The following is a 25,640-nucleotide window of genomic DNA, read 5'->3' as shown; positions in this document are numbered from 1 at the left end:
ATTTGTGTCTACATTTTGGTATGAACATGAGTTTTCATTACTTGGATAATTCCTAGTAGTTTGATTGCTGGGTCATATGGTAAGTGTTATGTTTTGCTTTCTAAGAAACGGTCACTCTTGTAAAGTGGCTTTATCATTTTGAATTTTTTTTCTTAAGATTTATTTATTTGAAAGGCAGAGTTACAGAGAGAGAGTGAAGAAGAGACAGAAATAGCTTCTATCCACTTATTCACTCCCCAAATGGCTGCAACAGCAGAAGCTGGGCTGATCTGGAGCCAGGAGCTTTGTCAGGTCTCCTACATGCGTGCAGGGGCCTAAGCACTTGGGCCATCTTCTGCTGCTTTCCCAGGCACATCAGCAAGGAGCTGGATCAGAAGTGGAGCAGCCAGGGCTCTAACACACATGGGATGTAAGCACCGCTGGCAGCAGCAGCTTTACCTGCTACGTGACAGTGCTGGCCCCACCATTTTGAATTTCTGTTAGCAGTTTCATTTTTCGGTATTTTGTGCATTGTTGGCACTTTTCTTTAAGAGAGAGAGAGCATGTGCGTTCCCACATGGATGGTGGAAACCAGTTACTTGAGCCATCACTGCTGCAGCCCAAGATCCACATTAGCCAGAAGCTGGAGTCAGGAACGAGAGACAGAACTTTTAACTCAGGCACTCTGATATGGGGATATGGGGATATGGGCATCTTAACTGCTAGGCCAAATGGCATTCGAGATTGCTTTTTTTTTTTTTTTAAAGCTGCTTGTGCAGATATCTCATTGTCATTTCTTTCTTTCTTTTCTTTTCTTTTCTTTTCTTTTTTTTTTTTTTTTTGACAGGAGAGTTGGACAGTGAGAGAGAGACAGAGAGAAAGGTCTTCCTTTTCTGTTGGTTCAGCCCCCAAATGGCCACTATGGCTGGCGCACTGCGCCGATCCGAAGCCAGAAGCCAGGTGCTTCTTCCTGGTCTCCCATGCGGGCACAGGGCCCACGCACTTGGGCCATCCTCCACTGCCTTCCTGGGCCACAGCAGAGAACTGGACTGGAAGAGGAACAACCGTGACAGAATCCGGCGCCCCAACCGGGACTAGAACCCAGGGTGCCGGTGCCGCAGGCTGGGGATTAGCCAAGTGAGCCGCGGCGCTGGCCTCATTGTCATTTCAACTTAAATTCCCCTTGATGACTAATGATGTTGAACATGTTTTCTTGTGAAAGGAAGCCATCTATAACCATTTCTTTTGAAGAACAGAAGATCTTGCTTTCGATGAGGTCCATGTTGCCCATTTTTGTGTATGTGTTTGCACAAAAAAGATATAATTTTGGTATCTTATTAAACACTGTGGTTCGTTAAAACAATTAAACTAAACTTTGAGGGAATGCTTTGTATAGCCTATGACTGATTGTGGAATCACCTTCACACAGCAAGAATTGGTCATTATGGAATGGAAGGGTAATTTTCATTTCCTAGGGACAACTGCACTAATTTTTCCCCATTTTTCTGTGATATGTAGGCAGTGACTTACTTATGTCTAAATACCCTCTTTGATTTTGTATTAGTAAAAGATAAAATATATTGTCATCACTTTGAAAATACAGAATTATGCTATTGCTTGTTCCCCTAGATCTTAAGAAAGAAACTCGTAAGAAAGTCTAATCTTTATCTTCTTTTTTTTTTCCAGTGGTGGGATCAACAAATTGATTTTCATAATGCTTTCTTGCAACATTTGGCACAACTGGTGCCAGAAATTTATTTTGCTGAAATGGACCCAGACTTGGAAAAGCAGGAGGAGAGTGTACAGATGTCAATATTTACTCCACTGGAATGGTACTTATTTGGAGAAGATCCAGATATTTGCTTAGAGAAACTGAAACACAGTGGAGCATTTCAACTCTGTGGGAAGGTTTTCAAAAGTGGAGAGACAACATATTCTTGTAGGTAAGAATTAGAAATCTGCAGGGTGATTATAATGAAAGTCTTGTTATTTTGTACCTGTTTCATGATCTTCTTGTCTTGGTTTATTACTATTTATAATATATTAGATCCCATTTAATTAAATTTCTTTTATTATATATTTATAAGTCTGTTTTTGCTAGTACAGCTTGTTTTTGAATATGTGACTTCTAGTTAATTCTTTCACTTTTGCTTGCTGTTTTCCAAATATCTGAATGATAGATTTTTGCTTTGTTTACAGTGTAGTCAGCAAACTCTTATCTGAAACCCTGGGGCCAGGTGTATTTCAGAATTCTAAGTACTTGACCAGGAGAGTCTGGGTAGGATCCTGTAATCAAACATAGTAAGATTTCTGTAAGAAATCTATGAATATTCATAGCAAGTGGAATAAAGTCTATAGTCTTGTGTCATTTTGGGTTATTTTGTATCATCAAGTGGGATTTGAAGCTAAGCCTACAAAAAATCAAAACCATTTAGTTTTAGGACTTTTTGGATTTCAGAATTGTGAGTAAGGAAGGGACTGTAGACCTGAAGGAACAGTCAGTTTAGTTGAATAGAAGGAAACTAGTTGTAAGGAAATTAGAAGCAGTTTGAGACTTCTTGTTCTCTGTAAGAATAGTTCCTTTAAACATCATGGTGGCACAGAGAACTTCTTTAATCCTAACACTGCCTGAAATTTTCATCTTTTGGATCTCAGTAGTTTTCATTTTCTTTATTAAATGTAGTTTAGGTTAAGAGTGAATTTTTAGACTTCATAAATAGACTTTATACATACAGAAAATTGCTTTTGCTTTTGCTTCACTATAATTCTGGGCTACACTAGTTTATGAATTGTTAATCATTGCTGATTATACTCTTTCTCCTTTACTTTTCTCAGGAAAAAAATTACTCTCATGTTTTATGTACTATTTTGTTTTATGGCATAGTAAGGTTTGTTTACCATCTCATGTATTTTCAGCTAAAGTCTAGTCAGTTTCATCTAAAGCATAGTAGACACTTATAGACCTCATGTCTCAGAGTTTCTTGGAGACATTTTTAATTGTTACAGCTGGGGGTTGGTACTGGCATCCAGTAGGTAGAAGACAAGCTTGCTGCTCAATATCCTGCAATACACAGGGCAATTCCCTGCATCCCCAACAAATAATCAACTGGTTCAAAATGTCAGCTTTAGAAATCTTGCTCTAAATAGGTCAAAAGGTTGTATGTATTTTAGAGAATATTATTAGCCAACTTTTATTACCTATTAGCCTTTTAAAAATTTTTTTAAAGACTTATTTATTTATTTGAAAATCAGAGTTAGAGTCAGAGAGAGAAGTCTTTCATCTGCTGGTTCACTCCCCAGGTGGCCACAATAGCCAGGAATTGAATTGGTACCCATATGGGATGCTGGTGTTGTAGGCAGCAGCTTTGGCCCCCAGTGTTTCTTTTTCTTCCTTTTTTTTTTTTTTTTAAGGTTTGTTTATTTATTTGAGAGACAGATTTACAGACACAGAGAGGAAAAGACAGAGAGAGGTCTTCCATCAGCTGGTTTACTCCTCAAATGCCCTCAACAACCAGAGCTGAGCTGATCCAAAGCCAGGAGCCAGGAGCTTCTTCCAGGTCTCCCATGTGGGTGCTGGGGCCCAAGCACTTGGACCATCTTCCACTGCTTTTCCAGACCATCAGCAAGGAGCTGGATTGGAAGTGGGACAGTTGGGACTTGAACCAGTGCCCATAAGGGATGCTGGCACCACAGGCAGATGATAAACCTGCACCACAGCACCAGCTGCCAAAATTTATTTATTTTATTAAAAAAAATTTTTTTATTTGACAGGTAGAGTTATAGACAGAGAGAGACAGAGAGAAAAGTCTTCCTTCCGTTGGTTCACTCCTCAAATGGCCGCTGCGGCCGGCGCTGCGTTGATCTGAAGCAGGAGCCAGGTGCTTCTTCCTGATCTCCCATGCCGGTGCAGGGACCCAAACACTTGGGCCATCCTCCACTGCACTCCCGGGCCACAGTAGAGAGCTGGACTGGAAGAGAAACAACCAGGACTAGAACCTGGCACCCATATGGGATGCTGGCGCCGCAGGCAGAGGATTAATCAAGTGCGCCACAGCACCAGCCCCCCCCCCACACCAAATTTATTTCTAAAATTTACCAATTTCATCTGCTCAACTCTGTGAAGTAAAATATCTGAAAAATTAATCCTGTAGTTTGCACTAATTTCTACTGCTCTTAATGTTTCCCTGAAGACATTAAATAATATAATTGAAAAATTGCTGTTAGGGGAAACAGTAAGAGAGATTGAATTGGTTTCTATTCCTTAAATATTGAGTACCTACTATATGTCAGACACTGTTCCAGGTGTTTGGGGCTCCAATGAATTTTGTCTTTATTCAAGCAACACTTGACAGTGAGTAATCAGAGTTAATAAAATATATTTTAAATGACAGTATGAGATTATAAAATAATGAAGAAAAACTCACCCTTTCCATAAAACTAATTTTGAACTGTAATTTAACAGTTTGAAACCATGTGAAGGTTTAAAGTTATGATGACATCAGATATAAAATCAGACATCCAAACTTGCACACTGAAATGTAGTTAAAATGAAGATGAACATATGCTTGATAGTGTTGTTTTTGTTCAAAACATTTTTAGAATTCTATTTTTGTAGCATCTTTTTTTTTTTTTTTTTTTTTTGACAGGCAGAGTGGATAGTGAGAGATAGAGAGAGACAGAGAGAAAGGTCTTCCTTTTTGCCGTTGGTTCACCTTCCAATGGCCGCTGCAGCCGGCGCATCTCACTGATCCGAAGCCAGGAGCCAGGTGCTTCTCCTGGTCTCCCATGCAGGTGTAGGGCCCAAGGACTTGGGCCATCCTCCACTGCCTTCCCGGGCCATAGCAGAGAGCTGGCCTGGAAGAGGGGCAACCGGGATAGAATCCGGCGCCCCAACCGGGACTAGAACCTGGTGTGCCGGTGATGCAAGGCGGAGGATTAGCCTGTTAAGCCATGGCGCCGGCCATGTAGCATCTTCTTATTCAGTTTGTGTGCTGCACAAGAAACTCATCTACTTCATATTATTGTCATACCTTAAGCAGCAGAGGAGCCTTCTAAATTTCAAATGTAATTTTCAATCTTTTTCAGAGACTGTGCAATTGATCCAACATGTGTACTCTGTATGGACTGCTTCCAGAATAGTGTTCATAAAAATCATCGTTACAAGGTATGCAAATAAATCCATTAGCAAAAGTCTGATGACCATCTAGTCCAAATTCTTGACTAGTATTTGAGTTCCTGCTTTAATAGCTTTGATATGTGGACTTTTTAGCCTCTATTTAAGCATATCAGGTGATAGGACATCATTATATTTAGAGATAATCCTTACAAGTTTATGGTAAGATACATTATATTTAAACAAAAGATTGTATAATAACTGTAAATCAAACACTTGTATAATAGCTACTGAAGTGGAGAAATAGGGCATTGCCAGATCTCAGGGTCTCTTCCAGCCCCACCTTGTATCCCTTCTAGATTGCAATTGTAACATCTCTTCTATGTTTCTAATAATGATTTATTTGATTTTCCCCCCATTTAGCTTATAACCCAAGTCATATTAAATAATTTTTGTCTGTTTTGGAACTTATATATGGATGGAATGCTTTGGTTTTACAGTATAAATGTAAAATGTTTTTCATTGTTTAATAGCAATATGTTTGTAGCTTTAGTTTATCTGTTAGCCTTAATAGTTTTCAATAACCATATTATCTTTATTCATTCTCCTGTAAATGGATATGTAAGATTGTTTCTAATTCTACTATAAACATTTTTGTTCATGTGTTTTGTTAACATGTATAGGAGTTTGTCTTGGATATATATCTGAAATAGAATTGCTAAGTTCCAGGGTATATTGATAATATACTTGATAATGTCTGACTGTTTTCTAAAGTGATTATAGTGATTTGTAGGCTCTCCAGCTAAATATGAGAGTTCCCATTGCTCTGTATTCCTGCAACATTTGTTGTTGTAAGTCTAAATTTAGCAAATCTATTCAGTATATAATAGTATGACATTGTGTTCTTGATTATATTTTTCTAATTAGTGATGGGACTGAGAACTTTTTCCTTTCCTGTTATATTTTTACATAACCTTGTTATTTTGAGCTTAGATATGTTTCTCAAATAGTAGTGCTGGTTCTGTACTCTGGAGCTTAAACAGATGTAGTAGTTGATGTTTTTCTTTGTATGCAGAAATTTAAGATACCTCAAATCTTGTGTAAATGGAATTAACATCTGAACATTGTCTAGACAATATCTTCCATAAAGTTGAAGATGGCTTTAGTAGTTTTGGACTGGTCTCAATGTTGCTGTATGGACTATAAGAACAAGTTACAGATATTATAGTGCACTAGAGAAAAACAGATTGGGAGCTCAGGTTATAGTGAGATTAAAATGTCTTCCCAAGATTGCAAAGCTAATTATTAGTAGAATTTACAGAGTTTATCATTAGTTATGTTCTATATTTCTTGATCATCTCCATGAGTTATAATTTTCTTGTACTGTCTCCAGAAATAATGCCAGAACTAGAGATGAAGAGAAGGTTGTTAATTACTTCTGATTTCTATTTTGGGAGACTAAAGAGAAAAAATGCTGAATGCCCACCACAAGAGTTCGAGTTCCTCAGATTTAAAGACTCCTAAATCTCTGTTTTCCAAGCTTTGGGATGTTTGTGGGTCAATTTCAGAAAACTCTAAGCAAGACTTAGGGGACTTTCAGCTTTTTATTTGGCCAAAGAAGTTGAATTTTAATTTAAAAAGTGAGGGGAGAAGGGAGGAAAATGAACAGCAGCTTAAACCACACTGTCTCATATCATTTAATAAAGTAGAACATATTTTAATCTCAAGAAAGCAGGATAACCTCAGAATAAAGAGTAGCCCTTTTAATTGAATACATGTAACACCATAAAAGAGCTTACCATATTGTCCCTTTTTTTCTTCTGATTTCTCTATGCACTAATTAAAACTTGTCTGTTAATTTTTAGGAACCTCTTCATTAGCTGCCTTCATTTATTTATAATTTGCCAATCTACATCCCTACCACTAAGCAGCCTTTTGTGGAACATTCTTAGATTTGCTGTCTTTAGATTTTTCCAGAGTTGTCCTTGTTATTTATACAGCCTGTGTAAGTCACATTGGAAAGATGAGCTATAGTGTAATTAATAAAAAAAAATTGCTCATCAATAAGTTGATAGAAGCTTTCCAGAATATGAGTGTATATGGTGAGACTTTGGAGAAAAGTGAAGGAATGACTAATAAATATGTAGTTACTTCTAAGGCAATGTGTGGGTCTCTGGATGGTCATATTAGTATAGGGAGGTTCAGCAGAGTTGATAATTTTCTTAGGCTGGCTACTGCATTCATGGGTGTTTATTTCATTGCTATACTTTGTAACTTACCTCTATTGTATATATTAATTTGTATAATAAAACACTTCCTGGCTGGCGCCTCGGCTCAATAGGCTGATCCTCTGCCTTGCACCGGCACACCGAGTTCTAGTCCCGGTCGGAGCATCAGATTCTGTCCCGGTTGCCCCTCTTCCAGGCCAGCTCTCTGCTGTGGCCCAGGAGTGCAGTGGAGGATGGCCCAAGTGCTTGGGCCCTGCACCCCATGGGAGACCAGGAGAAGCACCTGGCTCCTGCCTTCGGATCAGCACGGTGCGCCGGCTGCAGCACGCCGGCCATTGGAGGGTGAACCAATGGCAAAAAGGAAGACCTTTCTCTCTGTCTCTCTCTCTGTCTACTCTGCCTGTCAAAAAAAAAAAAAAAAGCTATTAATAAAAAGAATTGAAAGAGATAAAGTATATGTGTTGCTTCAGAGAAAGGGGGAATGGCATTCAGAGATTGAAGATTGGATATTCTGTGAACAAAGGACCAAGGAAAACCTTTAGTGGCAAAATGATCCAAATCAACTTTTTAAAAAAAAAATATTTAGTGATTTGAAAGAGTTAGGGAGAGTGAGAAGGAGAGACAGACACAGAGAGAGAGAGAGAGAGATCTTCCATCTCCTGGTTTATTCCCCAAATGGCCCCAAAGACCAGGGTTGGGCCAGGCTGCAGCCAGGAGCTTCGTTCAGGTCTCCCATGTGAGTGCAGGAGCCCAAGCACTTGGGCCTTCCTCCACTGCTCTCTTAGGAACATTAGCAGGGACCTGGATCGGAAGTGAAGCAACCAGGATGTGAACTGGGGACCACATGGGATGTAGGCATTGTAGGCAGCAGCTTAACCTCGTACGTTAAGCATTGGCCCTCCAAATCAACTTTTGAGAACAAGATAACAATAAAAATTTGAGCTCTTTGCTCTATGGTGTGTAATGTGACCCTGTTCTGTGATCCAGCTTTCTGATAGCTTAGCCCTTCAAAAAACTTACAGTATATACCTCTGCATTTTCCTCCTCAAAAATAAGTAAAAACACATATGCAGTGTGGATGGTTAACCTAGCAGTCAAGACACCATTTGAGATGTGCATTGGAGTGCCTGGGTTTGATACCCACCTCTGACTCATTACTTCAATTTCCTGCTCACCCAGACCCTGGGAGGCAGTGTTGATGGCTCAAGGATCTGGGTTGCTGCCACCTGTATGGGAGACTTGGATTGAATGCCTGGTTCCTGGCTTTGCAGACATTTGGGGAGTGAACTGGTAGATGGGAGTGCTCGCTCTCTCTGCTTCTCAAGTAAACAAATTTAAAAACAAAAACAGCAAAATTCCAAACCTACTCTTAAAGATTATTTTCAGTGTGGATAAATGCCTTTTATATTGTTTGATGAGAAAAACAGATTACAAAAAGAATATGTTCTTACAACAATCGCTTCTATTCAGAAAAAATAACAAGTTTAAAATGAAATTTCAGAGTTATAAAAGAAAGATGAAAGTTATACTTTAAATGGAAAAGCAAAATGTTTAAAATTATGTAGTTTTTGGTGTTTCTTTTAGAATATGTATATATTCTATTTAACCATAATTTATTTTAACATTTACCTATTGGTAGACTTATATGGGTTTCTGTTTTCTAAAAATGATAAAGTGTTGCAGCAAACATCATTATAAGTAAATCATTTTTTCCATATCTAGGATTTTTCGTGAAGATAGATTCTCAAATAGAATTATTAGATTAAAAATACAGATATTTAAGAGAATAAAAAGCTGTAGATTGAGCAAAAATCTTTGCAAAACATACATCTGGTAAAGGACTGGTTTCCAAAATCTATACAGAACTCTTAAGGATAAGAAAGCAGAAAACTGAGTTTAAAAAATGGGCAAGAGACCTGAAAAGATACTTCACAAATAAAATATAAAAATGGTCAGTGGGCACACACAAAGATGCTCAGCACCTTATGTCCTTAGGGAACTGCTAATTAAAGCAACAATGAAGTATCACTACCAACCTATGAGAATGGCAGAATTCCAAATCACCAGCAGCATAAATTTTGGTGAGCATGTAGAGCTACAGGAACTCTTATTCTTTGCTAATGGGAATGCAAAGTGGTACAGCTGCTTTGGGAAAATTGGCATTTCCTACAGAATTAAACATACTTTACTGTACAAGCCAGTAATAACACTCCTGGGTATTAACACTAATAAATTGAAAATTTAAGTCCATGCAAAAGAGCTACACATGAATGTTTATAACAGTTCTTCATATTTGCCAAAACTTGGAAGCAACCAAGGTTTCCTTCAGTAGGTGACTAGATAAACTTATACATACATAAAATGAAATAGTACTGAAAAGAAATACACTATCAAGTGATTAAAAAAAAAAAAAAACACCTGACAGAACCTTAAATACTTGTTGATAAGTGAAGTCCTTCTAAAACAACATTTTGGAGAAGGCAGAACTATGGAGACAGTGAAAAGATCAGTAAGGGGCCAGTAATGTGGCGTACTAGGTTAAGCCTCTACCTGCAGTGCCAGCATCCTCTGTGGGCACTTGTTCGAGTCCTGGCTGCTCCATTTCCCATCCAACTCCCTGCTAATGTACCTGGGAAGACAGCAGAAATGGCCCAAGTGATTGGGCCCCTGCACCCACTTGAGAGACACAGATGACGCTCCTGTTTCCTGGCTTTGGATTGGCCCAGCTGGCCATTGTGGCCATCTGGGGAGTGAATCAGTGGATGCAAAATCTCTCTCTGTCTCTCCCTTTCTTTGTAACTCTGCCTCTCAAATAAATCTTAAAGAAAAAAAAAGATCAGTAATTGTCAGTGTTGAAAGGGAATGGGGGATGGATAGGTGAAGTATAGGGGGTTTTTTAGACCACAACTATCTGTATCATACTATAATGAAATATATTATACAAGGGTTTTTCAAAAAGTTTATGGGAGAAAGAATGAAAAGATTTTGGCACAAGAAAAATTTTTGAAATTCACTCATAGTTTTGTCATAATAGGCTTTTCCATGAGCTTTTCTAAGAACTCCTCCTATGTTTGTCAAAACTGAAAAAATGAATGCTATTAAGAGGGGACTATCTTATAAACTTGGACTTTAGTTCATGAAAACATATCAATATTGACTAATGAATTGTTAACAGTGACTGATTATGACAAATGTACCACACTGTTGCCAGGTGTTGACAATAAAGAAAACTGTACAGTGGAGGGGAGAAGGATATTCTGTAATTTCTTCTCAGTTTTTCATTAAGCCTAAAACTGCACTAAACACAAAATATTAATTTTTAAAAATGAGCTTTTTAAGATTCTTGATGAATTTTGCCAAATTGCCTTAGGAAATAATTAAACCAAATGGATTGATGCATCTGTGCCCAAGAACCACAGAAACCTTTTAACTGAACAACTGAACCTGACTTTAAAAATGTTCCCAGTGCTTCTGGAGTATATTTTATTGATTGTTCTTGATGTTGGTTAAATTTGTCTTTGCTGATTTTGGAAGGATGAATACAGAATATTCTTGCATTGCTACTTTGCCTTTTTTTTTTTTTTTTTTGGTTTAAAGGAACAAGGTATTTTGCTGTAATCCTTGCAGATGGAACCAAGGTCTTTGATTTGATGAATAGATTAAATTATAAGAAGCCAAGATCAGAATAATAGCACAGCTTGATCAAATAGTACCAGAATCATGACAGAGGTCAGCTAATTAAGTTTTTCTTGTGTTTTGGAAACGGATACCAAAAGTTAAGCCTGCTTTTTACCTTGAGAGTGGTATGATACTCTTTGAGCACATTCCAAAACAAACTAGAACATATGTAGAGTAGAAAAAATCTCACTAGCAATCTTGATTTTTTTCTTTCCTGTGCAAGCCTCTATCTTCACTTAGCAAGTTGTAATGATATATTTGTGTATCCCTTATCCCTACCTGACTGCAAACCCTTTGAAAACAAGACTTGGGTTTCATGTGCTTTAAACTTCCTGTCTATCTTAGACTTACTTTTTTTTTTTTTTTTCATTTTTGATTAACTTTATACACAGAAGACCAACTATATGCTAAGTAAAGAGTTCAACAATTTGCACAGGAAAACAAAAATAAAAACAAAAAAACCTGGAGCCGGCGCTGTGGCAAGTGGGTTAACGCCCTCGCCTGAAGTGTAGGCATCCCATATGGGCGCCAGTTCTAGTCCCGGCTGCACCTCTTCCAATCCAGCTCTCTGCTGTGGCCTGGGAAAGCAGTAGAAGATGGCCCAAGTCCTTGGGCCCCTGCACCCACATGGGAGACCTGGAAGAAGCTTCTGACTCCTGGCTTCGGATCAGCACAGCTCTGGCCATTGAGGCCATCTGGGGAGTGAACCATTGAATGGAAGATTTCTCTCTCTCTCTGTGTAACTCTGACTTTCAAATAAATAAATAAATCTTGGCCGGCGCCGTGGCTTAACAGGCTAATCTTCCACCTTGCGGCGCCGGCACACCGGGTTCTAGTCCCGGTCAGGGCACTGGATTCTATCCCGGTTGCCCCTCTTCCAGGCCAGCTCTCTGCTATGGCCCGGGAAGGCAGTGGAGGATGGCCCAAGTGCTTGGGCCCTGCACCCGCATGGGAGACCGGGAGAAGCACCTGGCTCCTGGCTTCGGATCAGAGCGATGAGCCGGCCGCAGCGGCCATTGGAGGGTGAACCAGCGGCAAAAAGGAAGACCTTTCTCTCTGTCTCTCTCTCTCACTATCCAATCTGCCTGTCAATAAATAAATAAATAAATAAATCTTAAAAAAAAAAAAAAACAACTAAACTGTCCCTCAACAGTGAGACAAGGGCTGTTCAAAGTCCTTGCATTTTGAAGTTAATTTCACTTCTTTTTTTTTTTTTTTTTTAGAAACCTAACTTTAAAGAAGCACCCAAGAATGATACATCTTTTGGGAGCACTTAAACATAACTATAATACAACTCTTTGAGGACGGAGGTCATGCATGGGAAGTTAGTGCACCGTGACTCTTGTTGTTAATTTAGCAATTAACACTCTTATTTATGATCACCTGAGACTCTTGTCATGAGCTTCCTAGGCTATGGAAGCCTTTTGAATCCACAAACTCCATCAGTTTTTAGATAAGTCCATAAGCTAAGTAGATGTTCTCTGCTCCCTTCAGAGAAAAGTACCTCCTTTGATGACCACTTCTTTCCATTTGAGGTCTTATCCACTGAGGTCCTTCATGTAGGACATTTTTTTTTTTTTTTTTTTTTTTTTTTTTTTGCTGCAGTGTCTCGGCTTTCCATGCCTGAAATGCTCTCGTGGCTTTTCAGCCAGACCAGAATGCCTTAAGGGCTGATTATGAAGTCAGAGTGCTATTTAAAACAATTGTCATTCTATGAGTCTGCTGTGTGGACTGCTTCCCATGTTGGAGCATTCCTTCCTTTTTAATGTATCTTAGACTTGAAACATAGAGGATTTCCAAATGTTTGGTCAGAAGGATAAAATTAAGGCAATGCTGACCGCTAAAATTTAATTATAAAAATAATTATTGGGGCTGGTGCTGTGGCTCAGCAGGTAAAGCTGCTGTCTGCAGTGCCAGCATCCCATATGGATGCTGATTCGAGTCCCAGCTGCTCCATTTCTGATCTAGCTCTCAACTATGGCCTGAGAAAGCAGTGGAAAATGGCCCAAGTCCTTGGACCCCTGCTCCCACATGGGAAACCCAGAAGAAGCTCCTGACTCCTGGCTTTGGATTGCCCCAGCTCCAGCCGTTGCGGCCAATTGGGTAGTGAACCAATGGATGGAAGATCTCTCTCTCTCTCTCTCTCTCTCTCTCTCTCTGTATCTCTCTATATCTCTCTATATATATCTCTCTGTCTCTCTCTCTTTCCTCTCCTCTCTGTAACTGACTTTTAAATAAATCTTTAAAAAATAATTATCAAGGTCCATGAGTATTTTAGTATCAGCAGTGTTTCATGCATTCTGTAATCCTGCACAATGGGAATTTATATGGCATGTTGTCTTTAAAATTCAATATATTTTTTAAAGATTTATTTTATTTACTTGAAAGTCAGAATTACACAGAGAGAGAAGGAAAGGTGCAGAGAGAGAGAGGTCTTCCATCCACTGGCTCACTCCCCAACTGGCTGTAATGGCCAGAGCTGTGCCAATCTGAAGCCAGGATCCAGGATCTTCTTCCAGGTCTCTCACGTGGGTGCAGGGGCCCAAGGACTTGGGCCATCTTCCACTGCTTCCCCAGGCCATAGCAGAGAGCTGGACTGGAAGAGGAGTAGCTGGTACTCAAACTGGCTCCCACTTGGGATGCTGGCACGGCAGACGATGGCTTTACCTGCTATGCCACAGTGCCAGCCCCACAATAGTGTTTTATTTATTTATTTATTTGAAAGAGTAACACAGAAAGAGGAGAGGCAGAGAGAGATAGAGGTCTTCCATCTGCTGGTTCACTTCCCAATTGGCCACAATGGCTAGAGCTGCGTTGATCTGAAGCCAGGAGCTTCCTCCAGGTCTCCCACATGGGTGCAGGGGCCCAAGGACTTGGGCCATCTTCTACTGCTTTCCCAGGCCATAGCAGAGAGCTAGATCAAAAATGGAGCAGCTGAGTATCAAACCGGTGTCCATATGGGATGCCTGTGCTTCAGGGCTGGGTGTTAACCCGTTGCGCCACAGCACTGGCCCTGCATCTTCTTTTCTTAAAAATGCTGCTCTGGTGTTAAGAAGTTAGATTGCCCACCTAATTTTTTATCTTTAAAGTCTGTTAGTTTTACTTAGATATATTTTGGAGTTAATCACACTGGGGGGGGGGGGCAGCGCTGTGGTGTAGTGGGTTAACAATGTGGTCTAAAGCACCAGCATCCCATATGGGTGCCAGTTCATGTCCTGGCAGCTTCTCTTCCAATCCAGCTCTCTGCTATGGCCTGGGATAGCAGTGGAAGATGGCCTAAGTCCTTGGGCCCCTGCACCCACGTGGGAGACCCGGAAGAAGCTCCTGGCTCCTGGCTTCAGATCTGCACAGCTCTGGCTGTTGCGTCCATTTGGGGAGTGAACCAGCAGATGGAAGACTCTCTCTCTCTGTCTCTACCTCTCTCTGTAACTCTTTCAAATAAATAAATAGATAAATCTTTAAAAAAAATCACACTGAATTTATTTTTTTTCTGTTACTCATGGGCTTAATGGGACTTTAAACTCATCTTTTTTCTAGAAAGTTTTCTTAGTTTACAATTTTATTTTATTAAAAATTATTTATTTATTTGAAAGTTAGAGAAAGAAAGAGAGCTGGAGGGTGGGGAGTTTACATCTGCTGGTTCACTCCCTAATTTGCCCCAATGGCCAGAGCTGCGCTGATCTGAAGTTAGGAACCAGGAGCCTCCTCTGGGTCTTCCCACATGGGTGCAGGGGCCCAAGCACTTGAGCCATCTTCTACTGCTTTCCCAGGCCATTGCAGAGAGCTGGATCGGAAGTGGAGCAGATGGGACTCAAACTGGCACCCATGTGGGATGCCAGCACTGCAGGCAGCAGCTTTACCACAGCACCAGCCCAACCCTTCTTCTTTACTTCTCATTTTCATTCTCTTGATGCTTATCCTGCTGTGCTTTGATGTTTATTAACTTTTCATGTAAGTCTATATCTTGGACGCCTTGTAATTTAGAATCCATTTCTGGTGTGATTTTTTTTTTTTTCCATTTTATTCTAGTTTTTTTCCCCTGAGTTCAATCAAGGCTTTGGTTTTTTTCTTTTGCCCATTTCTGTTCTTAATTTTTGCTGAATAAAGGTGTTTTACTCCCATTAAATGTTTTAATATCCCCAAATGCAGGATTGAGACTATGTAATTCAATTTGACATATGTTACAGGTTTTTTCAGTGTTGTTTGTGTTTTGACTAGTGTTTGCCTACTTTTTTTTTTTTTTTTTTTTTGGCTGTTGACATTGTTACAGTATTTATGTGGATATGCTCTGTTTTTTTTCTATTGTTGTTCATTTCCTGGAGATGAGTCACAAGTACTGTCTTCTGTCAGTTCTACCCCCTTCTGTCCTAAGTTCTTCTGTAGATGATGGTGGTAGTGCTGACTGGAGGAGAGGATTTGGCTTGCCTTGTTTCTCTCACGTTCCAGTGGATCCTTAGTTTTCCCTGCTTATTTCCTTCTTCCATTTACTGCTATATCTTTTGGGATTACCCTGTTTTTAATGTATTTGATTTTTCTCCAAAGGCAATGCTTCTCTGAGGCTGGCACTTCTGGTCCTGCTCACTCCTATGAGCCCCATGTCCCAACAGTGTTTAGTTTTTGTACCTTAAATTTGGACTTTCTTATCTTGACTGTTAATTTATCTGTGTTTCGCCTGTACCCTTCTGCCATTTTTCATGGAGTATCTTAAGTCCCTTCTCAGGCTGTATGAACCCACAGATCTGAAGTGAGCAGTAATGGCAACTTTGTTGGAATAAGTTATTTGAAGGTTCTGGTATTTATATTTAGTTTAATGTAGAAATCATGGGTCACATTAGTGTTTTCCTTAGCCATTATATGTTTTAGAGGAGGAAGTTTTGGGGGAGATTTAAAAAAATTCAGGTTGTTGCCATCATTCTCTACCTGAGTTAGTATATTTTAATTTTTTTTTCTTTCAGGATCACTGAAAGGGAAAAGGTTGTAAATTATTTTTAGGTGTGCTGGGATATCAGTGTAAATGAAAATAACTGTACTAGACAAAATTCTTACCATATAAGTTATAATGATTTTTAAAAGTCTGTTTAGTACAAAATCTTATTACTCAAGCATTCTAGGCATCGTTTATATTATTTTCTGCACACTTCTCCATCTGTTCTTCTCCATTAGCTAAAAATTTAAACAACTGTTATTTTAAAAATTAGAGTTATTAGGGTTGGGCTTTTTTTTTTTTTTTTTTTTTGACAGGCAGAGTGGACAGTGAGAGAGAGAGAGAGAGAGAGAGAGAAAGGTCTTCCTTTGCCGTTGGTTCACTCTCCAATGGCTGCAGTGCGCCAGCCGCTGATCCGAAGGCAGGAGCCAGGTGCTTCTCCTGGTCTCCCATGGGGTGCAGGGCCTAAGCACTTGGGCCATTCTCCACTGCACTCCCTGGCCATAGCAGAGAGCTGGCCTGGAAGAGGGGCAACCAGGACACAATCCAGAGCCCTGACCGGTACTAGAACCTGGTGTGCCGGCGCCGCAAGGTGGAGGATTAGCCTGTTGAGCCACGGCGCCGGCCTAGGGGTAGGCATTTGTTATAGTGGCTAAGACAGTGCTTAGGATGCCCAAATCATGTATTAGAGTCCTTGGGTTTGAGTCCTGGCTCTGCTCCCTGTTCCAGGTACCTGTCAGTGTGCACTCTGGGAGTCAGCAGGTACAGCTCAAGTAGTTGGGTTTCTGCCACCCATATGGGACACCTGGATTAAGTTCCTGGCTCCCGGCTTTGGCCTGGCCCATCCCTGGCTGCTTAGAGCATTTGAGGAGTGAACCTGTTTCTCTCAACCTTTCAAATAAACTATATTTTAAAAAATAAAATGGGTATGATATAAAATTTTTTTATTATGATGAAATATTTAGGATTTGGTGGCTTTTTGTTTATTTTGGGGGCAATCAAAATGTTTTTGTTATTCAGTTTTTATTACATTGAAGGCAATTAAAGTTGAAGTATTAGTGAGTATTTGTTATTTGAGTCACCTTTATCTTTCTTGCTTGCTTTGTAATATGTTTTTGAACTCAAGACAAACTCCTTTTATATTTATCAGATGCATACTTCTACTGGAGGAGGATTTTGTGACTGTGGGGACACAGAGGCCTGGAAAACTGGTCCTTTTTGTTTAAATCATGAGCCTGGAAGAGGAGGTACTACAAAAGAGGTAAGAATGATGTTTTTAAAAAATGGGTAGGTAATTTAAACTTAATGAAATTAGGTAATAATAAATGTTAGGTGTATGGGTTACACTGAATTCCATTTAGAATTTTAGTATTTTTGTTTTCATATTTACATATAAAGAATTTTTTCTTCAAAGAAGTTAAAGATTTGATAATTTCTCTAAGGAGGGAATGAATTCCCATTGAAAAATGAATCCAGAATCCTTTTTTAAGCCATCAACTTGATAAGCATAAAATAACAAGAGAAAATAATTGTTAATAAATATGAGCAGAATTTAATGATTTAGGAAACAGAATAGGTGAATAACCTACAGAATCACAGATACAGAGGAATGAAAAGGATTGTAAAAGGCTTTTTGAATGAATCCGCACATATATTTGAAATGGATTGTTTTGTAAGACAGTGTAAAGTGACAAAATTTATTCAAAAGCAGGAAATTTGGGCAGTAACCATTGAAGAAATTTTAAAAGTTGTCAAGAAAAAGTACTTTCTTCAAAATATAATGTTCAAATAGGTTCATAGATAAATCCTTTCAAAACTCAAAACATAGGTAGTTTTTATGCTCTTTCAACTGTTCCAGATTCTACTATAGCAGTGAATACCTCTAGGTCCCAGGAACTGAGCTCTCTCATTTACTTGGAAGGCAGAGTTATCGAGAGGCAGAGGCAGAGAGAGAGAGAGAGAGAGGTCTTTCATCTGCTGGTTCACTCCCTAAATGGCCACAATGGCTGGAGCTGGGCCAATCTGAAGCCAGGAGACAGGAGCTGCTTCTGGGTCTCCTGTATGGGTACAGGGGCTCAAGGACTTGGGACATCTTCTACTGCTTTCCCAGGCCATAGCAAAGGGCTGCATCAAAAGTGGAGCAGCCTGGACTTGAACCAATGCCTGTATGGGATTCTGGCACTGCAGGTGACAACTTTACCTACTACGCCACAGTGCTGGCCCCAGAATTGATCTCTTGAGTACCATTTCCCCTAAAAGAAATCAGGCTTTTTGTTAAAATACCTGATTCCAGGTCTGTATTTTGGGAATGTGTTAATGTAAATTTGTTCAATTAAGTTTGTGTCAGAGAACTAGGACCCAACTTGTAAAGGCTCCTGTTGACATTAGTTGGATAATTGGAGCATTCTCACTGTATGATGAAATCATACTGAATGTATAAAAATTCATGAGTTTCTAATGAAACTTACATGAGAGCTAAGTAAAACAGAACTTCTTTGTCACCATGGCAGTAGTTATTATATCAATTTCTTGGTAATTAAAGGGAACGAAATAAACATTTATTTTACCTTTTTGGAAGGAATTTTGTTTCATGGTAACTAGGTATTCCTGTTTTATCAGGAAAAGTTCTTTCTGGAGAAAGGCTATTTAACAGAGAAGGAATGATAGTTTGCAGATTCTAAGGAAATATCTGATTCAGACATGGATTGTTAGTGAATGCTAACAGCATTCAGACTTAGATTGCTAAGGAGCACTTTTATCCTCCAAAGGGCACTGTCAAGAATGTGACAAGGCAGCCCACAGAATGGGAAAAATGTATTTGCAGATCACATAGCTGATGGGAGACTTATATGTAGAATTTACAGAGAGCTCTTAAAACTCAGTAATAGGGGCCAGCACTTTGGTATAGCAGGTAAAGCCACTGCCTGCAGTGCCATATGAGCACCAGTTCAAGTCCCATCTGTTCTACTTCGATCTAACTCCCTGTTAATGGCCTGGGCAAACAGTGGAAGATGGCCTAGGTCCTTAGGCCCCTGCACCTATATAGGAGACCTGGAAGAACATCCTGACTCTTGGCTTCGGATCGGCCTATCTCTGGCTGTTGTAGCCATTTGGGGAGTGAACTGGGATGGAAGACCTACCTCTCACTCTCTGCTTCTACCTCTCTGTAACTCTGCATTTCAAATAAATAAATATTTTTAAAAAGACCTCAGTTATAAGGACAACCTAATTTAAAACTGAACAAAGAGGCCGGCGCCGTGGCTCAACAGGCTAATCCTCCGCCTAGTGGGTTCTAGTCCCAGTCGGGGCGCTGGATTCTGTCCCGGTTGCCCCTCTTCCAGGCCAGCTCTCTGCTATGGCCTGGGAGTGCAGTGGAGAATGACCCAAGTTCTTGGACCCTGCACCCCATGGGAGTCCAGGAGAAGCACCTGGCTCCTGCCTTTGGATCAGCGCAGTGCGCCAGCCGCGGCGGCCATTGGAGGGTGAACCAACGGCAAAAGGAAGACCTTTCTCTCTCTGTCTCTCTCTCTCTCACTGTCCACTCTGCCTGTCAAAAAATTAAAAAAAAAAAAAAAGATAGTTACTTATGAAATATTCTTGCTAAAGGTGTTTAACCTGAACTTCATAGATTTAACTTCTAGTTTATAGGAAATTCAGGAATAGATGAATAAGATAATGCCACGAGGAAGATAAATCTAAAATGATATACATTTTAAAATAAATCTAGAGGCCTCTACTTCCAGCTTGCTACTTATATATATCCTGGGAGGCAGCAGGTTATGACTCAAGTGGTTGGGTACCTGCCACCCACATGGAATACTTGGTTTGGGTTCTTGACTCCAGACTTTTGGCCTAGCCCAGTCCCCAGCCATTGCAGACTTTTTGGGAGTAAACCAGCAGATGGGAGGTCTTACTCTCTGTCTCTCTACCTTTCAAATAAATAACATTTTTAAAAATATGCTTTTAAATAAACTTAAAATATAGAATTTTAGCAGAAAGACTGTCTTGTTTCCATCACTAAAAATAAAAGGAGATGAGGATGGGAGAAATATCTAGATGTTAATGACATAAGAGACAAGAAATTTGTTATATGCTTACCATATCTCATCTAAAGAACTCAACTACTGATATAATATGAAGCATAGGTAGTTTAACTCTTCACATCAGGCTACTTTTATGAAAAGTTGAAAGGAAAATTTGAGCAGAGAGAGGGTTAGAAAGATGATTTGTCTCTAACAAAGGCATCTGAGTAAAATCTCCAGAGAAAAAATGTCAGACTGAGTAAAAATTGGAATTTTAAAGCATTGCAGGGTGGGACAAAATAAGTGCTTAAGAGAAAAGGAGTGGGTTAGTGGTTTGGTGTCTATAGAATGAAGCAGAGTTCATTAGGTTATCCTATAGAATTTAGGTTAAAATTTAATATTAAAAGCCTTATACTGCATTTCTTTTCTTTTTTTTTTTTTTTTTAAAGATTTATTTTATTTATTTGGAAGAGTTACAGAGAGAGGTAGAGACAGATAGATAAGTCTTCCATTCGCTGGTTCACTCCCCAGTGATCTGAAGTCAGGACCCAATCTGAAGCCAGGAGGGGGGAGCTTCTTGTGGGTCTCCCACGCAGGTGCAAGTGCCCAAGGACCTGGGCCATCTTCTACTGCTATCCCAAGCCATAGCAGAGAGCCAGATTGGAAGAGGAGCAGCTGGAACTAGAACCGGCGCCCATATGGGCTGCCAGAACCTCAGGCCAGGGCTTTAACCTGCTATGCCAAAGCGCTGTCCCCTGTACTGCATTTCTATTGGATTTTTTTAGTCTTAAAGAGCTACTAGTTTTTTTCCTGTTTATGCCCTTTAACAGTTTATTGAGTTGTAATTTGTATGCATATTAAAAATTCACCCATTTAAAGCAGATAGTTCAGTGATCTTTATAAAGTACAAGTTCTTCAGAAATTTCACGGCCAAATGGAATTAAGAGATAATGCACCTGAATTTTTGCAACTATCACCACTGTCGACTGTAGGATATTTTCATTACCTAGAAAGAAACTCTGTATCCTTTGGAAGTCATTCTTCATTTCTTCCCAACTTCCTAGCTTTAGGCAGCTACTAATCTACTTTCTGAGTCTACAGATTTGTGTATTCTATATATTTTATAAGCATAGAATCAAAATATCTGGTCTTTTGTGATTGACTTCTTTCATTTAATGTTTTCAAGATTCACCCATGTTGTGGCATGTACTTCATTCTTTTTCATGGACAAGTAATATTTTGTTGTATAGATATATATACCACATTTTATCCTTTCATCACTTGATGGACATTTGTGTTGTGTTTCCACTTTGGGCTCTTATGAACTATACTGCTGTGAACATTTCTGTATAAAATTTTGTGTGGATATATGTTTGCATTGTTTTTAGGTTTGCTTTTTAAAAGATTTATTTATTTGAAAGACAGAGTCACAGAGAGAAAGAGACAGAGAGAGAGGTCTTCCATCTGCTGTTCACTCTCCAAATGGTTTCAACAGCCGGGCCTGGGCCAGACTGAAGCCAGGAGCCAGGAGCTTCCTCTGGGTCTCCCACATGGGCACAGGGGCCCAAATGCTTAGGCCATCTTCCACTGCCCTCCCAGGCTTACCGGCAGGGAGCCAGATGGGAAATGGAGCAGCCGGACTCACATCTGCGCCCATATGAGATGCCTATGTTGCAGGTGGTGGCTTTACTCGCTACACCACAATGGTGGCCCCTGCTCTTGAATTTATACCTAAAAGTGAAATTGCTGTATGATAATTGGGCTTAATATTTAATTTTTAAAATATATATATTTTTAAGATTTATTTTATTTATTTGAAAGAGTTACAGAGAGAGGTAGAGACAGAGAGAGAGGTCTTCCATCCACTGGTTCACTCCCCAGATGGCCTCAATGGCTTGAGCTGTGCTGATCCGAAGCCAAGAGCCAGGAGATTCTTCTGGTCTCCCACGGGGGTGCAGGGGCCCAAGGACTTGGGCCATCTACTGCTTTCCCAGGCCCTAGCAGAGAGCTGGATTGGAGGAGGAGCGGCTGGGTCTCGAACTGGCCCCCTTATGGGATGCTGGCGCTTCATGCCAGGGCTTTAACCCACTGTGCCACAGTGTCGGCCCCTTAAAATATTTATTAGGCCGGCGCCGTGGTGCACTGGGTTAATCCACTGCCTGTGGCACTGGCATCCCATATGGGCGCCAGTTCTAGTCCTGGTTGCTCCTCTTCCAGTCCAGCTCTCTGCTGTGGTCTGGGAAGGCAGTGAAAGATGGCCCAAGTGCTTGAGCCCCTGCACCTGCGTGGGAGACCGGGGGGGGGGGGGGGGGGAGCACCTGGCTCCTTGCTTCAGATGGGCATAGCTCTGGCCGTTGCGGCTATTTGGGGAGTGAACCAACGGAAGGAAGACCTTTCTCTCTGTCTCTATCTCACTGTCTGTAACTCTACATGTCAAATAAATAAATAAAATCTTTAAAAAATATTTATTAAGAAAGGTTTATTTAGGGGCTGGTGCTGTGGTGCAGTGGGTTAATGCCCTGCCCTGAAGTGCTGTCATCTCACATGGGCGCCGGTTTGAGTCCCAGGTGCTCCTCTTCCAATCCAGCTCTCTGCTATGGCCTGGGAAAGCAGTAGAAGACGGCCCAAGTGCTTGGGCCCCTGCACCCCTGTGGGAGAACTGGAAGAAGCTCCTGGCTCCTGACTTCAGATCAGTACAGCTCCGGCTGTTGCAGTCATCTGGGGTGTGAACCATCAGATGGAAGAACTCTCTCTCTCTCTGCCTCTTCTCTCTGTGTAACTCTCTTTCAAATAAATAAATAAATCTTTAAAAACAAAGATTTATTTGTTTGAAAGGCAGAGTTTGGAGAAAAAGAGAAAGAGAGAGAATCTTCCATCCACTGATTCACGCCTTAAATGGCCGCAAAGGCTGGTAGTGGGACAGGCCAAACCCAGGAGCCTGGAATTCCATCTGGGTCTCCCACATGGATGGCAGGGGCCCAGGCACTTGAACCATCTTCTGCCGCTTTTCCAGGCATATTAGCAGGGATCTGGATCAGAAGTGCAGCAGCCAGGACTTGAACTGGTGCCCAAATGGGATGCCAGTGGATTTAACCTGCTGCACCATAATGCCTGCCCCTGTGCTTAACATTTTAAAAAATTATTTATTTATTTGGGAGGCAGAGGGGTGAAGAGAAATCTCTTATCAAGTGGTTCACTTCACAAATGTCTGCAACAGCTGGGGCTGAGACAGGCCAAAGTCAGAACTCAACCTCAATTTCCTGGGTTGGTAACAGGGACCCAGTTACTTAGGTTATCACCTGCTGCCTCCCAAGGTGCATATTAGCAGGCAGCTGGAATCAGGAGCAGAGCTAGGAATTGAATGTAGGTACTTAAAACTGGGATGTAGATGTTCCAAGCAGCATTTTTTTAATGTTTCTTTTCATCTACTTGAAAGGCCAATTGTCAGGATGAGAGAAAAGAGAGAATGAAGAGAGAGGGAAAGGGAGTGGAGGAGGGAGGGAGAGAGGAGGAGGGAGAAGAGAGATATCTTCCATCCACTGCTTTACTTCCCAAATGCCTGCAGTAGCCAGGGCTGGGCCAGGCCAAGGCCAGGAGCCCAAAACTCATTCGAGTCTCCCATATACCTATAAGTCTATAGGTAGCAGGGGCCTAAGCCTTGAGCCATCATCTGCTGACTAATAGAATGCATTAGCAAAGAGCTGTATTGGAAGCAGAGTAGCCAGGATTCAAACTGGCACTCTGATATGGGATGGGGAAATGCTAAACAGTGTCTTAACTCACTGCCCCACAAATGCCAACCCCCTTACTGTGATTTTGATGTGCATTCCCCAAAGCCTTATGATATAGATAGGACAGTTAAATACATTTTATAGCTGAATAGCTTGAACAAATGTTTTATTCATGTTCTGTAATGAAGAAAACATTGTTTGTTGTGGAAGTCAAAAGACCCAGATTTCAGTTGTGCTTCTGCTCTTTGATTTTGGATGGATTCTTAACCATTGTGTTTGTGTGTATGTATTGTGGATATTGGGCTCAGTGGGTTATGCCACTGCTTGGAGTGCCCCCATCCCTTATCAGAATGGTTAGGATCAAGTACTGCCTCTGCTTCCCATTCAGCTTCCTGCTAATGTGCCTTGGAGGGCAGCAGATGATGCTTCAGTACTTGGATTCCTGCCACCCACGTGGAGGATCTGAAGGGAGTTTCTGGCTCCTGAATTTGGCATGGTCCAGCCCTAGCTGTTGCAGGCATTTGAGGACTGAACCAGCAGATGAAAGAGATCTGTCTGTATCTTTCCTTCTGTGTCTCTCTGCCTTTAAAATAATTAAATAAATCTCTCCTTTTTAAGGTAGATATATCATTTGTTTAACAAACAATGCAAGACATTAAATTTACAGTCTTAATTGTTCTTAAGGATATATTTCAGCAGTGTAAGTAGATTTGCATTGAGTGTAGCAGATCCCAAGAACTTTTTACTCTTGAAGCCCTGCAAACATATCCACTGAACACTTATTTCCTCTCCTCCAAGCCTTTGGCTGTCACCTTTCTGCTGACGTTTCTATAATATGACTACCTTAGATACTTCGTGTGAACGAATCATATTTTGTCCTTTTGTGATTGGCTGAGTTCCTTATTTTTTAAGTGTCATTAGTACCTGTTTTGCCTTCTTTTAGAGTAGCCATGAGGATCTGTTGAAATAAAGTACCAGAGGCCGGCGCCATGGCTCACTAGGCTAATCCTCTGCCTGCGGCGCCGGTACCCTGGGTTCTAGTCTCAGTTGGGGCGCTGAATTCTGTCCTGGTTGCTCCTCTTCCAGTCCAGCTCTCTGCTGTGGCCCGGGAAGGCAGTGGAGGATGGCCCAGGTCCTTGGGCCCTGCACCCGCATGGGAGACCAGGACGAAGCACCTGGCTCCTGTCTTTGGATCAGCACAGCGCGCCACCTGTGGCAGCCATCTGGGGGGTGAACCAACAGAAGGAAGACCTTTCTCTCTGTCTGTCTCTCTCTCACTGTCTAACTCCGCTTGTCCAAAAAAAAAAAAAAAAAAAAAAGAAATAAAATACCAGAAAAGTTTTTATAAAGGATAGCCAGTTATTATATAATATTGTTATAATTATGCTGCTCAGAAAGGCAGAGGAAAACATTCTTAAGGGGAAGAAAATCACTGAAGGGAACTCTGTGGTTGCCTCCTTTCCCTTCTGTCATCTGTAGCACAAACTCGGCCACCAGGGTAGACAACACTGATGTGAATAGCAGCTCTCTTGAACTCAACCCGAATTAATTCTTGGAGGATATTTTAATATCTTATGAAGTGATTATTTCAAATTGATAACATTATCTTCCTCATCTATTTGTATGCAGTCTTGGTTAGTATAGTATGTTTTTCTCCACTTTCTTACAGAGTTCACATTGTCCGTTGAATGAAGAAGTAATTGCCCAAGCCAGGAAAATATTCCCTTCAGTTATAAAATACATTGTAGAAATGACTATATGGGAAGAGGAAAAAGAACTGCCTCCTGAACTCCAGATAAGGTGGGGATATTGTCAAAGCAGATGTGGCTTAGTGATGGTTATTGATATTGCAAAATAAGTGTTGGATAGCTATCTTTGTTATGATTTACTATGTAGTTTTTTTATTCTGAAAAATTTATGGAGAATTGTCTCTTGGGAATATCTATTTATTTTTGAAGATTTATT

General features: G+C 40.5%; 1 protein-coding gene across 1 annotated transcript in view; it reads left to right on the top strand.

The window, feature by feature from the left end:
- The window catches only part of UBR1 (ubiquitin protein ligase E3 component n-recognin 1), a 157,124-nt gene that overhangs the window by 19,479 nt on the left and 112,005 nt on the right, over nucleotides 1–25,640 (top strand). Inside the window, exons 2-5 of the mRNA XM_062205754.1 lie at nucleotides 1,666–1,922; nucleotides 5,065–5,143; nucleotides 17,073–17,183; nucleotides 25,345–25,475. Of these exons, the coding sequence (XP_062061738.1) occupies nucleotides 1,666–1,922; nucleotides 5,065–5,143; nucleotides 17,073–17,183; nucleotides 25,345–25,475 (578 nt within the window). The remainder of the gene's footprint in view (nucleotides 1–1,665; nucleotides 1,923–5,064; nucleotides 5,144–17,072; nucleotides 17,184–25,344; nucleotides 25,476–25,640) is intronic.

Source organism: Lepus europaeus, chromosome 11 (assembly GCF_033115175.1).
Source record: "Lepus europaeus isolate LE1 chromosome 11, mLepTim1.pri, whole genome shotgun sequence".
Taxonomy (NCBI): Eukaryota; Metazoa; Chordata; class Mammalia; order Lagomorpha; family Leporidae; genus Lepus; species Lepus europaeus.
This window is presented reverse-complemented; position numbering and strand designations above follow the sequence as displayed.